This window comes from Nerophis ophidion, linkage group LG02 (assembly GCF_033978795.1).
Source record: "Nerophis ophidion isolate RoL-2023_Sa linkage group LG02, RoL_Noph_v1.0, whole genome shotgun sequence".
Taxonomy (NCBI): domain Eukaryota; kingdom Metazoa; phylum Chordata; class Actinopteri; order Syngnathiformes; family Syngnathidae; genus Nerophis; species Nerophis ophidion.
The window spans coordinates 81,589,095-81,606,619 of NC_084612.1; the positions used below are offsets into that span (position 1 = coordinate 81,589,095).

The window sequence follows — 17,525 nt, forward strand, 5'->3', positions numbered from 1 at the left end:
TATTCCCATAAAATTGTAAGATTTCCTGATAAAAGTTTATTTTTTTTTTTTTTTTATCCCTCTAAATACAAAACATGTTTTTACCATATAAAAAATTACAACTTTTTTTTTTTACATTATTTGACGAATGTATTTTTACAATATTTGGCCTTTCTTCGTAAATTCAGACTTTTTTTAGTTAATTAAAAAAAATAAAAAATAAATGAACTCCTCAAAAATAAAAAAAATAAATTTTGCAATTTTGACTTTTTTGTCATGTAAAAAAATGCATCCAATATTTTTCAGATGTATTCTTATATTATGACTTAAATATGGTAACATATTTTTTTTAGGGGGTGGGGGGGAATTTCGCCATTTTTTAAATTGATTTCCCACCTTTGTCCTATAAAATTGTATATTTCCTTATAAAAGTAATGTTTTTATTCGCAGAAAAAAAAATGTTTGTAAAATTGTGACTTTACCATATAAAATATTTTTTGACATTTGAAAAAAAAATGTCTTACAAAATTGGTATTTTTTTGTAAAGTCAGCCATTTTTGTTGTTAATTTCTAAAAAATAATAATAAAATAAACACATGTGTATATATATATGAATTCCTCAAAAAATAATATTACTTTTTTGTAAAGTATAAAAACAGTGCAATTTTTTTTCACGTAAAAATACAACTTTTTTCCATTATTTGTCAAATGTATTCTCATAATATTGTGACTTTCATATTGTAAAATGTTTGTATATTAAATAATATTCAAATTTTTTTAACTAATTTCTGAATTGTTTCCGATAAAATAGTAGGACTTCTTAATAAAAAGTATTTTCTTTTTGTTTTTATCCCTCAGACTAAATTTTTTTTTAAATGTTGACTTTTTTACCACATAGTAATTACAACTTTTTTTTTTACATTTGACAAATGTATTCTCATATTGTTGTTACTTTATTATTGTAAAATATTTATTTGGTAAAGTTTAGACATTCCAAAATTAATTATTGACTTTGTTCCCATGAAATTGTAGGATTTCCTGATAAAAGTTTATTTTTATTTTTTTAATCCCTCTAAATACGGGAAGAGCTAGACGAAGTGGCTGGGGAGAGGGACGTCTGGGCTTCCCTGCTTAGGCTGCTGCCCCCGCGACCCGACCTCGGATAAGCGGAAGAAAATGGATGGATGGATGGATAAATACAAAACATGTTGTAAAATGTTGACTTTTTTACCACATAAAAATTACAACTTTTTTTTTACATCGACAAATGTATATTTTACAATGTTTGGCCTTTCTTTGTACATTCAGACTTGTTTTTGTTATTAAAAAAAAAATAAAAAATTAATGAATTCCCCAAAAATAAAAAAATACAAATTGTGTAATTTTGACTTTTTTCTCATGTAAAATGAAAAATGTTCTTCATTATTTTTCAAATGTATTCTTATATTGTGACTTTCATATTATTTTGTAAAAAATAGCCATTTTTACCATTTATTTCTGACTTGTCCTATAAAATTGTAGATTTCCTTATAAAAGTAATGTTTTTATTCATAGAAAAACAAAAACAATTTGTAACATCGTGACTTTACCACATAAAAATTACAAAGACAAAAATCACATTATTTGACGGGTTTATTCTTACAGAAATTTTGCACATTTTCATAAATTGAGCATTTTTTAATGAATTCCTCAAAAAAGTAAAACGTTTTTGTAAAGTATAAAAAAAATTGTCCAATTTATATATTTTTTCCTCATCTGAATTTTTTTTTTTCATTATTTGACAAAAGTTTTTCCATAATATTGGGACTTTTATATTGTAAAATGTTTTGTTGTGTTTTTTTTGTAAAGTTCAGACATTTTCAAAATAATTTCTGACTTTGTTCCGATAAAATTATAGGATATCCTAAAAAAAAAGTGTTTTTCTTTATTTTTAATCCCTCTAACTACAAAAAAAATTAAAATGTTGGCTTTTTACACATTTTTTTACATTATTTGACGAATATATTATTACAATATTTGGCCTTTTTCGTATATTCAGACATTTTTTTTTGTGTGTGTTTGTTTAATTAAATGAATTCTTCAAAAAAAGTATTATTTTTTTGTAAAATAAAAAAAAATGCAATTTTGACTAGTTTCTCATGTAAAAATAAAAGCTTTTCCCATTATTTGTCAAATGCATTCTCTTAATATTGTGACTTTCATATTGTAAAATGTTTTTTTTGTAAAGTTCAGACTTTTTAAAATGACTTTGTTCCAATACTATTGTAGGATTTCCTGCTAAAGTTTTATTTTATTTTTTTATCCCTCTAAATAGAAAAAATGTAGTAAAACTTTTTACCATTTAAAAATTGCAACTTTGTCACATTAGTTAACAATTTTTTTTGTAAAATATTGGCCTTTTTTTCTAAATTCAGAGTTTTTGTTTTGTTTTGTTAATTTATTAAAAATAAATTGAAAAAAAATGTAAAATTTTGACTTTCAACTTCTTTTTAACATATTTTTTCAAATATATTCTCATAACATTGTGACTTTCATGTTGTAAAATTATTTTTTCGGAAAGTTCAGAAACTTTAAAATTATTTTCTGACTTAATTCCAATAAAATTGTAGGATTTCTTTATTAAAATATATTTTTTTATTCTTTTGAATACAAAAAATGTTGTAAAATGTTAACTTTTTACCATGTATTCTTACAATATTTGGCATATTTTCTGTAAATTCAGACATTGGTTTTGTTAATTTATTTTGAAAAATCATTAATTTTTTTGTAAAGTATATAATCAATTGGCTATTTTGACTTTTTTTAATATAAAATTTAAACTTTGTTTCTATAATGTTTCAAATATATTCTTATATTTTTACTTTCATATTATAAATATTTTTTTAAATGGTAAAAAGTAAGACTTTTTCAAATTAATTTCTGAATTTTTTTCCTATAAGATTATATATTTCCTTATAAAAGTTATTTTATATTTTTTATTCGTAGCAATACAAAAATATTATGTAAAATGTGTACTTATTTTTACAATTGACAAGTGTATTTTTGGAACATTTGGCCTTTCAAAAGTAAAATACCAATATTTTTTTGTAAATTCACACATTTTTTGTTACTTTCTGACTCAAAAAAATTAATTATTAAATTAATTCCTAAAAAAAAAAGAATACTTTTTGGTAAAAAGTATTAAAAAAGATTGTGCTTTTAGAATTTTCTTTCCCATGTTAAATTAAAACTTTCCACACTTTTTAAAAAAATGTATTCATATAATAAAATACTATCCATCCATCTCTCTATATATTTATTATATTGTGACTTTCATATTGTAAAATATTTTTTTTATTTGTAAAATTGACTTTTTGTATTAATTTCTAAATGTTTTCCTATAAAATCGTATGATTTCCTTATAAAAATTATTTTATGTTCATTGAAATACAACAATATTGATGTAAAATTTTGACCTTGTTTTACATTTGACAAATGTACTCTTATAATATTTGGCCTTTTTAAAAAGTAAAATAACATTTTGGTTTTTTATTATTATTATTTTTTGTTAATTTCTGACTTAAAAAAATAAATAAATAAATTGTTCATTCAAAAAAGCGTAACTTTTTTACAAAAGTATAAAATAAAAAAAATATTCTGCAATTTTATGCTTTTTTCTTATGTAAAAATACAAACTTTTTCCATTATTGTTTAAATGTATTAATACAATATTGTGACTTGCATATAGTAAAATGTGTAGAAGTACTACACCTGCTAAATGTGTAAAAGTACTACAACTTCTAAAAAAGTAGTTAAATCACTACTACATATGTAAAAGTACAACTGCTACGAAAAGTGTATAAATACTACAACTACTACTAAAAGTGTAAAAGTAGTACAGGTACAATGACCTGTGTAAAAGTAGTGCAAGCACTAGCATGAGTGTTAGTCATACTTTAAAAGTAGTACAAGTACTATGATGTGTGTAAAAGTAGTACAAATACTATGATGTGTGTGAAAGTAGTACAAGTACTATGATGTGTGTAAAAGTAGTACAAGTACTATGATGTGTGTAAAAGTAGTACAAGTACTATGATGTGTGTGAAAGTAGTACAAGTACTATGATGTGTGTGAAAGTAGTACAAGTACTATGATGTGTGTAAAAGTAGTACAAGTAATATGATGTGTGTGAAAGTAGTACAAGTACTATGATGTGTGTGAAAGTAGTACAAGTACTATGACGTGTGTGAAAGTAGTACAAGTACTATGATGCGTGTGAAAGTAGTACAATTACTATGATGTGTGTGAAAGTAGTACAAGTACTATGATGCGTGTGAAAGTAGTACAAGTAATATGATGTGTGTGAAAGTAGTACAAGTACTATGACGTGTGTGAAAGTAGTACAAGTACTATGATGTGTGTGAAAGTAGTACAAGTACCATGATGTGTGTGAAAGTAGTACAAGTACCATGATGTGTGTGAAAGTAGTACAAGTACTATGATGTGTGTGAAAGTAGTACAAGTACTATGATGTGTGTGAAAGTAGTACAAGTACTATGATGTGTGTGAAAGTAGTACAAGTACTATGATGTGTGTGAAAGTAGTACAAGTACTATGATGTGTGTGAAAGTAGTACAAGTACTATGATGTGTGTGAAAATAGTACAAGTACTATGATGTGTGTGAAAGTAGTACAAGTACTATGATGTGTGTGAAAGTAGTACAAGTACTATGATGTGTGTGAAAGTAGTACAAGTACTATGATGTGTGTGAAAGTAGTACAAGTACTATGACGTGTGTGAAAGTAGTACAAGTACTATGATGCGTGTGAAAGTAGTACAAGTACTATGATGCGTGTGAAAGTAGTACAAGTACTATGATGCGTATGAAAGTAGTACAAGTACTATGATGCGTGTGAAAGTAGTACAAGTACTATGATGCGTGTGAAAGTAGTACAAGTACTATGATGTGTGTGAAAGTAGTACAAGTACTATGATGTGTGTGAAAGTAGTACAAGTACTATGATGTGTGTGTGTGTCCCTGGCAGGTGTGTATGAGTTTGTGGTGTCGGAGGACGTGGGCGTGGGTGAGACGGGCGGGCGAGTGAAGGCCAACGACCGAGACGTGGGAGACAACAGCAAGTCCAGCTACAAGATCGTGGAAGGAGACGAGCAGGGAGTCTTTGACATCATCACTGACTCAATCACTCAGGAGGGGATCCTGCGACTCAGAAAGGTCAGACACTGATCCTCTCCTTGTCTCCTTGTCTCCTTCTCTCCTTGTCTCCTCCTCTCCTCGTCCCTTCGTTCCCTTGTCCCCATCTCCCCTTGTCTCCTTCTCTCCTTCTCTCCTTGTCTCCTTCCTCTCCTTCTCACCTTGTCTCCTTGTCTCCTTCTCTCCTTCTCCCCTTGTATCCTTGTCTCCTTCTCTCCTTGTCTCGTTGTCCCCTTCTCTCCTTATCTCCTTCTCTCCTTGTCGCCTTGTCTCCTTCTCTCCTTCTTCCCTTGTCTCCTTCCTCACCTTGTCTCCTTCTCTCCTTCTCTCCTTATTCCCTTGTCTCCTTCCTCTCCTTGTCTCCTTCTCCCCTTGTATCCTTCTCTCCTTGTCTCCTTCTCCCCTTGTCTCCTTGTCTCCTTCTCTTCTTTTCTCCTTGTCTCGTTGTCCCCTTCTCTCCTTATCTCCTTCTCGCCTTCTCTCCTTCTCTCCTTCCTCTCCTTCTCACCTTGTCTCCTTCTCTCCTTCTCCCCTTGTCTCCTTCTCTCCTTTTCTCCTTATCTCCTTGTCTCCTTGTCTCCTTGTTTCCTTCTCTCCTTGTCTCCTTGTAACCTTTTCTCCTTGTCTTCTTGTCTCCTTGTCTCCTTCTCTCCTTGTCTCCTTCTCCCCTTGTCTCCTTCTCTCCTTTTCTCCTTATCTCCTTGTCTCCTTGTCTTCTTGTCTCCTTCTCTCCTTGTCTCCTTCTCTCCTTGTCTTCTTGTCTCCTTCTCTCCTTGTCTCCTTCTCTCCTTCTCCCCTTGTATCCTTCTTCCCTTGTCTCCTTCCTCTACTTCTCACCTTGTCTCCTTCTCCCCTTTCATCCTTGTCTCCTTCTCTCCTTTTCCCACATGTCTCCTTGTCTCCTCCTCTCCTACTCCCCTTGTCTTCTTCTCTCCTTGTCTCCTTCCCTCCTTCTCTCCTTCTCCCCTTGTCACCTTCTCTCCTTGTCTCCTTGTAACCTTTTCTCCTTGTCTTCTTGTCTCCTTCTTTCCTTGTCTCCTTCTCTCCTTCTCCCCTTATATCCTTCTTCCCTTGTCTCCTTCCTCTACTTCTCACCTTGTCTCCTTCTCTCCTTCTCCCCTTTCATCCTTGTCTCCTTCTGTCCTTTTCCCACATGTCTCCTTGTCTCCTCCTCTCCTACTCCCCTTGTCTCCTTCTCTCCTTGTCTCCTTCTCTCCTTCTCCCCTTGGCATCTTCTCTTCTTTTATCCTTCTCTCCTTCTCTCCTTGTCTCCTTCTCTCCTTCTCTCCTTGTGTCCTTGTCTCCCTCTCCTTGTCTCCTTGTAACCTTTTCTCCTTGTCTTCTTGTCTCCTTCTTTCCTTGTCTCTTTCTCTCCCTGTCTCCTTCTCTCTTTCTCTCATTGTCTCATTGTCTCCTTCTCTCCTTCTCCCCTTGTCTCCTTCTCTCCTTGTCTCCTTTTCTCCTTCTCTCATTGTCTCCTTCTCTCCTTGTCTCCTTCTCCCCTTGTCTCCTTCTCTCCTTGTCTCCTTCTCTCCTTGTCTCCTTGTAACCTTTTCTCCTTGTCTCCTTGTCTCCCTCTCTCCTTGTTTCCTTCTCTCCTACTCTCCTTGTCTCCTTCTCTCCTTGTCTCCTTCTCTCCTTCACCCTTGTCTCCTTCTCTCCTTGTCTCCTTCTCTCCTTCCCCCCTTGTCTCCTTCTCTCCTTTTCTCCTTCTCTCCTTGTCTCCTTCTCTCCTTCTCCCCTTGTCTCCTTTTCTCATTTTCTCCTTCTCACCTTGTCTCCTTCTCCCCTTGTCTCCTTCTCTCCTTCTCTCCTTCTCTCCTTCTTTCATTTTCTCCTTATTTCCTTGTTACCTTCTCTCATTGTCTCCTTGTCTCCTTGTCTCCTTCTCTCCTTCTCTCCCTGTCTCCTTCTCTCCTACTCTCCTTGTCTCCTTCTCTCCCTTTCTCCTTGTCTCCTTGTCTCCTTGTTACCTTCTCTCCTTGTCTCCTTCTCTCCTTGTCTTCTTCTCTCCTTGTCTCCTTCTCTCCTTCTCTCCTACTCTCTTTGTCTCCTTGTCTCTTTCTCTCCTTGTCTCCTTCTTTCCTTGTCTCCTTCTCCCCTTCTCTCCTTGTCTCCTTCTCTCCTTGTCTCCTTGTTACCTTCTCTCCTTGTTAGATTGTTTAGATCCATCCTGAGATTTAGATTGTTCATCTCTTTTCTTAGATTTACATTGGTCACATCTAGTTTTAGACTTAGATCAGTCAAATCTAGTCTTAAACTTAGATTCGTTAGATTTTTTCTTAAGACTTAGATTGGTCACGTCTAGTCTTAGACTTAAATTGGTCAGATCTCGTCTTAGACTTAGACTGGTCAGATCTCGTCTTAGACTTCGATTGGTCACGCCTAGTCTTAGACTTAGGTGGGTCAGATCTACTCTTAGACTGGTCAGATCCAGTTTTGGATTAAGATTGGTCAGATCTAGTCTTGGACTTAGATTGGTCAAATCTTGTCTTGGACTTAAATTGGTCAGATCTCGTCTTGGACTTCGATTGGTCACGCCTAGTCTTAGACCTAGAGGGGTCAAATCTTGTCTTGGACTTAAATTGGTCAGATCTCGTCTTGGACTTCGATTGGTCTTAGACATAGATGGGTCAGATCTAGTCTTAGACCGGTCAAATCCAGTCTTCGATTGAGATTGGTCACATCTAGTCTTAGACTTAAAATGGTTAGATCCAGTCTTACACTTAGATTGGTCAAATCAATTCTGAGATTTAGATTAGTCAGATCTAGTCTTAGACTTAGATCAGTCAGCTCGAGTCTTATATATATATATATATATATATATGAATTCCTCAAAAAGTATTACTTTTTGTAAAGTATAAAAACATTGTGCAATTTATATATTTTTTCTCATTTAAAAATACAACTTTTTTCCATTACTTGTCAAATGTATTCTCATAAAATTGTGACTTTCATATTGTATTTAAAAAATAAAAAAATTCAGGTTTTTTTTTTTTTTTTATCAATTTCTGACTATCTTCTAATTAAATATTAGGATTTCCTAAAAAAGTTTTATTTTATTATTATTTTTTAATCCTTCTAACTACATTTTTTTTAAATGTTGACTTTTTTCTACCACATAGAAATTACAACTTTTTTTTACATTATTCGACAAATGTATTCTTTCAATACTTGGCCTTTTTCGTAAATTCAGACATTTTATTTTTATTGTTATTTTTTCTGTTTGTTTATTTAATTCAATGAATTCCTCCAAAAAAAGTATTACTTTTTGTAACGTAAAAAAAATTCCATTTTGACTTGTTTCTCATGTAAAAAAAATGTATTCTCTTATTATCAATCAATGTTTACTTATACAGCCCTATTATTATCACTATTGTGACTTTCATATTGTATTTTTTTTTTTTTGTGGAAAGTTCAGACTTTTTAAAATGACTTTTTTAAATTGTTTTTTTTAATCCTGCTAAATACAAAAATTGTTGTAAAATGTCGAGTTTTTTTTACCACAGAGAAATTACTACTTTTTTTTTTTTTTACATTATTTGACAAATGTATTCTTTCAATACTATGCCTTTTTTGTAAATTCAGACATTTTCTTTTATTATAATTTGTTCTGTTTATTTAATTCAATGAATTCCTCAAGAAAACGTATTACTTTTTGTAACGTAAAAAAATGCCATTTTGACTAGTTTCTCGTGTAAAAAAAAGTATTGTCTTATTATCAATCAATGTTTACTTATACAGCCCTATTATTATCACTATTGTGACTTTCATATTGTAATTTTTTTTTTGTGGAAAGTTCAGACTTTTTAAAAATAATACTTTTAATTGTTTTTTTAATCCCGCTAAATACAAAAATTGTTGTAAAATGTCGACTTTTTTTTACCACATAGAAATTACTACTTTTTTTTTTTTACATTATTTGACACATTTATTATTTCAATAATATGCGTTTTTTGTGAATTCAGACATTTTCTTTTTATTATAATTTTTTCTGTTTGTTTATTTCATTAAATGAATTCCTCAAGAAAACGTATTACTTTTTGTAACGTAAAAAAAAGTGCAATTTTGACTAGTTTCTCATGTAAAAAAATGTATTCTCTTATTATCAATCAATGTTTACTTATACAGCCCTATTATTATCACTATTGTGACTTTCATATTGTAATTTTTTTTTTTTTTATCCCGCTAAATACAAAAATTGTTGTAAAATGTCGACTTTTTTTTACCACATTGAAATTACCACTTTTTTTTTTTACATTATTTGACAAATGTATTCTTTCAATACTATGCCTTTTTTGTAAATTCAGACATTTTCTTTTTATTATAATTTTTTCTGTTTGTTTATCTAATTCAATGAATTCCTCAAGAAAACGTATTAGTTTTTGTAACATAAAAAATATGCAATTTTGACTAGTTTCTCATGTAAAAAAAATGTATTCTCTTATTATCAATCAATGTTTACTTATACAGCCCTATTATTATCACTATTGTGACCTTCTTATTGTATTATGTTTTTTTAAATACCGCTAATTACAAAAATTGTTGTAAAATGTCGACTTTTTTTTACCACATAGAAATTACTACTTTTTTTTTTACATTATTTGACAAATGTATTCTTTCAATACTATGCCTTTTTTGTAAATTCAGACATTTTCTTTGTATTATAATTTTTTCAGTTTGTTTATTTAACTCAATGAATTCCTCCAAAAAAAGTATTACTTTTTGTAACGTAAAAAAAATGCAATTTTGACTAGTTTCTCATGTAAAAAAAATGTATTCTCTCATTATCAATCAATGTTTACTTATACAGCCCTATTATTATCACTATTGTGACCTTCATATTGTATTTTTTTTTTTATCCCACTAAATACAAAAATTGTTGTAAAATGTCGACTTTTTTTTACAACATAGAAATTACTACTTTTTTTTTTTTACATTTGACAAATGTATTCTTTCAATATTATGCCTTTTTTGTAAATTCAGACATTTTCTTATTATTATAATTTTTTCTGTTTGTTCAATGAATTCCTCAAGAAAACGTATTACTTTTTGTAACGTAAAAAAAATGCAATTTTGACTAGTTTCTCATGTAAAAAAATGTATTCTCTTATTATAAATCAATGTTTACTTATACAGCCCTATTATTATCACTATTGTGACCTTCTTATTGTAATTTTTTTTTTTTTTTTTTTTTTTATCCCGCTAAATACAAAAATTGTAGTAAAATGTCGACTCTTTACCCTTTTTTTTCCACATTTGCTAACATGTATTTTTTGGACATGAAAAAGTGCTATTTTCAATAGAACTTTCCGACTCCTTCCCTCTGGGAGCGTCAGCCTGTTCATTAAAAACTCGTCCTATTCATGAGATCATTTCCAAAGCGCGACATCGACTCCCGCACGCGTTCAGTCGATGCCACGCGGCCTCTGATTATTTCCCGCCAGATACAAAGTCTGCCCGGATAGCAGCGGCGTGCCTTTCAATAATTACAGCACCCAGTTGCATATCTTGGCCATGCCGCATTGTGCCGAATTTGCATGTGCGAGCTAACAACGCCTGTAAACAAAGAAGACATATTCAAGGCCTATTTATGAATGTATGAATTCTGTATTCTGTCTGTAGGCGCCAGGAGATTAAAGGTATGGAGTCATGCTCCCAAATATGTCTGCCGAGGAGCATCTCAAAAGGTCGCAAGGTTTTTTTTTGTTTTTTTTTGTGTAGGCGGGACAAGGAAAGAGAAGAAAAAAAATAAAAATCCATCTTTGCAGCGAGAAAAGCGGAGACAAAGTGATAAAAGCGCCGGCTGTTGACAAAGCAAATGTCAGATGTGTTTAGCTGGTAGGCGAAGTAGTCGCCATGTCTCATGTCTGAGGGGGTGTTTCACAGCGCCTGCTTTTTTTTGTTGGTTTTTTGGGGTATTTTTTCACAAAGCAAGATGTGCGGTTTTGACTTCTTTCTCATGTAAAAAAATGTAAAAAATGCCCCCATTATTTTTTGAATGTATTCTTATATTTTAAAAGTATTTTTATTTTTAATTTTTTTTGTAAAATTCCGACTTTCTAAAATGTATTTCTGGCTTTTTTCCGATAAAATTTCCGTAAAAATTTAAATAAAAAATGACAACTTTTTTCCACATTATTTGACAACTTTATTCTTACAATATTTGGCTTTTCAAAGACTAAAATAATTTATTTTTTTTTGTAAATAAATCCTTTTTTTTCCTGTTAATTTCGGCCGTTTTTTTTTTTTTTTTACAGCGCCTGTTTTTTTGGTTTTTTTAACAAAGCAAAATGATGGGTTATTGTGGAGTTTGGACTTCTTTCTCATGTAAAAAAATTGAAAAAAATGTCCCCATTATTTTTCGAATGTATTTTTATATTGTAAAAGTATTTTTTTTTTTTTTTTTTGTCAAATTCGGACTTTCTAAAATGAATTTTTGGCTTTTTTCTGATAAAATTTCCGTAAAAATGTAGCCTTTTTTTTCCAAATAAAAATGACATTTTTTTCCACATTATTTGACAACTTTATTCTTACAATATTTGGCTTTTCAAAGACTAAAAAAAAACATTTTTTTTGTAAATAGTGACTTTTTTTTTTCTTTTTACAGCGCCTGTTTTTTTTTTTTTTTTTTTTTTTTTTAACAGAGCAAAATGATGGGTTATTGTGGAGTTTTTACATGTAAAAAAAAAGAAAACATTTCCCCATTATTTTCCGAATGTATTCTTATATTGTAAAGGTATTATTTTTTATTTTTTTGTAAAATTCCGACTTTCTAAAATGTATTTCTGGCTTTAATCCCATAAAATTTCCGTTAAAATTTAAATAAAAATGACAACTTTTTTCCACATTTTTTGACATTATTCTTACAATATTTAGCTTTTCAAAGACTAAAATAAAAATATTTTTTTTTTGTAAATAAATTATTTTTTTCCTGTTAATTTTGGCCTTAAATTCGGACTTTCTAAAATGTATTTTTGGCTTTTTTCCAATAAAATTTCGGTAAAAATTTAGACTTTTTTTTCCAAATAAAAATGACAACTTATTTCCATATTATTTGACAACTTTATTCTTACAATATTTAGCTTTTCAAAGACTAAAAAAATTGTTTTTTTTGTAAATAATGACTTTTTTTTTAATTTTTACAGCGCCTGTTTTTTTTTTGTTTTTTTTAACAAAGCAAAATGATGGGTTATTGTGGAGTTTTTACATGTAAAAAAAAAGAAAACATTTCCCCATTATTTTTCGAATGTATTCTTATTTTTTTTTTTTTTTGGAAAATTCTGACTTTCTAAATGTATTTCTGGCTTTAATCCCATAAAATTTCCGTAAAAATTTAAATTAAAATGACAACTTTTTTCCACATTTTTTGATAACATTATTCTTACAAGATTTGTCTTTTCAAAGACTACAATATTTTTTTTTTTGTAAATAAAGACTTTTTATCTGTTAATTTTGGCCTTTTTTTTTTATAGCGCCTGTTTTTTTTTTTTAACAAAGCAAAATGATGGGTTATTGTGGAGTTTTTACATGTAAAAAAAAAAAAAAAAAATGTCCCCATTATTTTTGAATGTATTCTTATATTATAAAAGTTTTTTTTTTTGTGTGTAAAACTCCGACTTTTTAAAATGTATTTCTAACTTTTTCCGATAAAATTTCCGTAAAAATTTAAATAAAAATGACAACTTTTTTTCCACATTATTTGACAACTTTATTCTTACAATATTTGGTTTTTCAAAAACTAAAATAAAAAAACTTTTTTTTGTAAATAAATCCTTAATTTCGGCCTTTTTTTTTTACAGCGCCTGTTTTTTTTTAACAAGGCAAAATGATGGGTTATTGTGGAGTTTTGACTTCTTTCTCATGTAAAAAAAAATTAAAAAATGTCCCCATTATTTTTTGAATGTATTCTTATATTGTAAAAGTTTTTTTTTTTATTTTTTTTTTGTAAAATTTGGACTTTCTAACATGTATTTTTGGCTTTTTTTCTGATAAAATTTCAGTAAAAATTTAGCCTTTTTTTCCAAATAAAAATGACGACTTTTTTCCATATTATTTGACAACTTTATTCTTACAATGTTTAGCTTTTCAAAGACTAAAAAAAAATATTTTTTTTGTAAATAATGACTTTTTTTTTATTTTTACAGCGCCTGTTTTTTTATTTTTTAACAAGCAAAATTATGGGTTATTGTGGAGTTTTGACATGTAAAAAAAAAAAAGAAAAAATGTCCCCATTATTTTTTGAATGTATTCTTGTATTGTAAAAGTATTTATTTTTATTTTTTTTTATAAACTTCGGACTTTCTAAAATGTATTTCTGCCTTTAATCCCATAACATTTCCGTAAAAATTTAAATAAAAATGACAACTTTTTTCCACATTTTTTGACATTATTCTTACAATATTTGGCTTTTCAAAGACTAAAATCTTTTTTTTTCCTGTTAATTTCGGCCGTTTTTTTTTTTTTACAGCGCCTGTTTTTTTGTTTTTTTTAACAAAGCAAAATGATGGGTTATTGTGGAGTTTGGACTTCTTTATCATGTAAAAAAAAAAGAAAAAATGTCCCCATTATTTTTCGAATGTATTCTTATATTGTAAAAGTGTTTTGTAAAATTCCGACTTTCTAAAATGTATTTCTGGTTTTAATCCCATAAAATTTCCATAAAAATTTAAATAAAATGACAACTTTTTTCCACATTATTTGACAACGTTATTCTTATAATATTTGTTTTTTCGTAAGACTAAAATAAAAAATAAAAAATGTTGTAAATAAATCCTTTTTTTCCTGTTAATTTTGGCCTTTTTTTTTTTATTTTTACAGCGCCTGTTTTTTTGTTTTTTTTTAACAAAGCAAAATGATGGGTTATTTTGGAGTTTTGACTTCTTTCTCAAGTAAACAAAAAAAATTAAATGCCCCCATTACTTTTCAAATGAATTCTTATATTGTAAAATATATATATATTTATTTTTTTGTAAAATTCAGAATTTAATAAAAATGTATTTCCGACTTTTTTACGATAAAATTGTAGGGTGTCCTCAAAAAAGTTAGTTGTGTTTTGTTATTCCTATAAATACAAAAGAACTGTGAAAATTCAGACTTTTTTTTACCAAATAAAAATGATTATTCGACAAGTTTATCCTTACAATATTTGGCTTTTCAAAGACTAAAAGAAAAAATATTTTTTGTAAATAAATCCTTTTTTTCCTGTTAATTTCGGCGTTTTTTTTTTTTTTACAGCGCCTGTTTTTTTTTTTTTTTTTAACAAAGCAAAATGATGGGTTATTGTGGAGTTTTTACTTCTTTATCAAGTAAGAAAAAATAATAAATGCCCCCTTACTTTTCAAATGAATTCTTACATTGTAAAATATATATATATATTTTTTTTTTTGGGGCAAAATTTTGAATTAAAAAAAAAATTATTTCTGAATTTTTTACGATAAAATTGTAGGGTGTCCTCAAAAAAGTTGGTTGTGTTTTGTTATTCCTATAAATACAAAATAACTGTTAAAATTCACATTTTTTTTTTACCAAATAAAAATGACAACTTTTTTCCACGTTATTTGACAAATGTATTCTTACAATAGCTTTTCAAAGACTAAAATACAAATATTTTTTTTGTAAATTAAGACTTTTTTTCTTAAATTTCGGCCTTTTTTTCACAGTGCCTGTTTTTTGTTTTGTATTTTTTCACGAAGCAAAATGATGGATTATTGTGGAGTTTTGACTTCTTTCTCATGTAAAAAAAATTAAAAAATGTCCACATTATTTTTTGATTGTATTCTTCTATTGTAAAAGTATTTTTTTTTTTTTTTTTTTTGTAAAATTCGGACTTTCTAAAATGTATTTCTGGCTTTAATCCCATAAAATTTCCATAAAAATAAAAATAAAAATGACAACTTTTTTCCACTTTATTTGACAAGTTTATCCTTAAAATATTTGGCTTTTCAAAGACTGAAATAAAAATATTTTTTTGTAAATATATGACTTTTTTTCTGTTAATTTTGGCCTTTTTTTTTTTTTTTTTTTTTACAGCGACTGTATTTTTTTTTTTTTAACCAAGCATAATGATGGGTTATTGTGGAGTTTTGACTTCTTTCTCAAGTAAAAAAAAAAAAATTAAATGCCCCCATTTATTTTCAAATTAATTTTTATATTGAAAAATATATATTTTAATTTTTTTGTAAAATTCAGAATTTAAAAAAAATGTATTTCTGACTTTGTTACGATAAAATTGTAGGGTGTCATCAAAAAATGTAGTTCTGTTTTGTTATTCCTATAAATAAAAATTCAGATTTTTTTTACCAAATAAAAATGACAACTTTTTTCCACGTTATTTGACAAATGTATTCTTACAATAGCTTTTCAAAGACTAAAATATAAATATTTTTTTTGTAAATTTAGACTTTTTTTTTTTATTTTGGCCTTTTTTCCCCAGTTCCTGTTTTTTGGGGTTTTTTTTGTATTTTTTCACGAAGTAAAAGGATGGGTTAATGTGGAGTTTTGACTTCTTTCTCATGTAAAAATAAAGAAAAAAATGTCCCCATTATTTTTCAGATGAATTCTTATATTGTAAAAGTATATATATATTTTTTTGTAAAATTCCGACTTTCTAAACTGTATTACTGGCTTTTTTCCGATAAAATTTCCGTAAAAATTTTGACTTTTTTTTCCATATAAAGACAACTTTTTTCCACATTTTTGATGACTTTATTCTTACAATATTTGGCTTTTCAAAGACTAAAATAAAAATATTTTTTTTGTAAATAATGACTTTTTTCTGTTAATTTTGGCCTTTTTTTTATTATTACAGCCCCTGTTTTTTGGGTTTTTTTTAACAAAGCAAAATGATGGGTTATTGTGGATTTTTGACTTCTTTCTCAAGTAAAAAAAAAAAACTCAATGCTCCCTTTATTTTTCAAATGAATTCTTACATTGTAAAATATATATATTCATTTTTTTGTAAAATTCAGAATTAAAAAAAAACTTATTTCTGACTTTGTTACGATAAAATTGTAGGGTGTCCTCAAAAAAGTTAGTTCTGTTTTGTCATACGTATAAATACAAAATAACTGTAAATATTCAGACTTTTTTTACCAAATAAAAATGACAACTTTTTTCCACATTATTTGACAAATGTATTCTTACAATAGCTTTTCAAAGACTAAAATAAAAATATATTTTTTTGTAAATTAAGCCTTTTTTTCTTTTATTTTTTGCCTTTTTTTTCACAGTGCCTGTTTTTTTTTTGTGTTTTTTGTTTTTTTTCATGAAGCAAAATGATGGGTTATTGTGGAGTTTTGACTTCTTTCTCATGTAAAAAATAAAGAAAAAAATGTCCCCATTATTTTTCAGATGAATTCTTAAATTGTAAAATTATTTTTTTTATGTAAAATTCAGACTTTTTAAAATGTATTTCTGACTTTTTTTTTTTTTTTTAATTGGAGGACTTCCTCAAAAAAGTCAGTTCTGTTTTGTTATTCCTATAAATACAAAATAACATTGTAAACATTTAGACTTTTTTTACCAAATAAAAATCACAACTTTTTTCCACATTATTTAACGAATGTATTTTTATAATATTTGGCTTTTCAAAGACTAAAATGTATTTTTTTTTTTATTTTTTTTGTAAGTTAAGACTTTTTTTTGTTAATTTCAGAGTTTTTTTTCACAGCGCCTGCAGGTTTTTTTTTGGTTTTGTTTTTTTTTTGGTTTTGGTATTCTTTTACAAATCAAAATGGTGGGTTATTGTACAGTTTTGGCTTCTTTCTCATGTAAAAATAAAAGAAAATGTCCCCATTATTTTTCAAATGAATTCTTATATGAAATGATTTTTTTATTTTTTGTAAAATTCAGATTTTTTAAAATGTATTTGTAGTAAAAATGTAGAATGTCCTCAAAATGTTATTTCTGTTTTGTTTTTCCTGTAAATACAAAATAACATTGGAAAATTTTGACTTTTTTTTACCAAAATAAAATGACAACTTTTTTCCACATTATTTGACAAATGTACTCTTATAATATTTAAAACATAAATATATTTTTTTGTAAACCAAGACTTTTTTGGGTTAATTTCTGACTTTTTTGTTTTGTTTTCACAAAGCCTGTTTTTTTTGTTTTTGATTTGTTTTTGGTATTCTTTAACAAAGCAAAATTATGGGTTATTTTGCAGTTTTGACTTTTTTCTCACGTAAAAAATAAATAAATCACATTAATTCTTACATGAAATGTTTTTTGTTTTTTTTTGTAAAATTCAGATTTTTTTTCCTTTTTCAAATTTCTGATAAAAATTGTAAGATGTCCTCCAAAAAGTTAGTTCTAATTTGTTATTCTTATAACATGACTTTATAAAATTGT

General features: G+C 28.0%; 1 protein-coding gene across 1 annotated transcript in view; it reads left to right on the forward strand.

The window, feature by feature from the left end:
* LOC133548268 (cadherin-8-like) overlaps positions 1-17,525 on the forward strand; it is a 244,397-nt gene that overhangs the window by 139,819 nt on the left and 87,053 nt on the right. Inside the window, exon 6 of the mRNA XM_061893585.1 lies at positions 5,005-5,192. Coding sequence (XP_061749569.1) covers positions 5,005-5,192 — 188 coding nt within the window. The remainder of the gene's footprint in view (positions 1-5,004; positions 5,193-17,525) is intronic.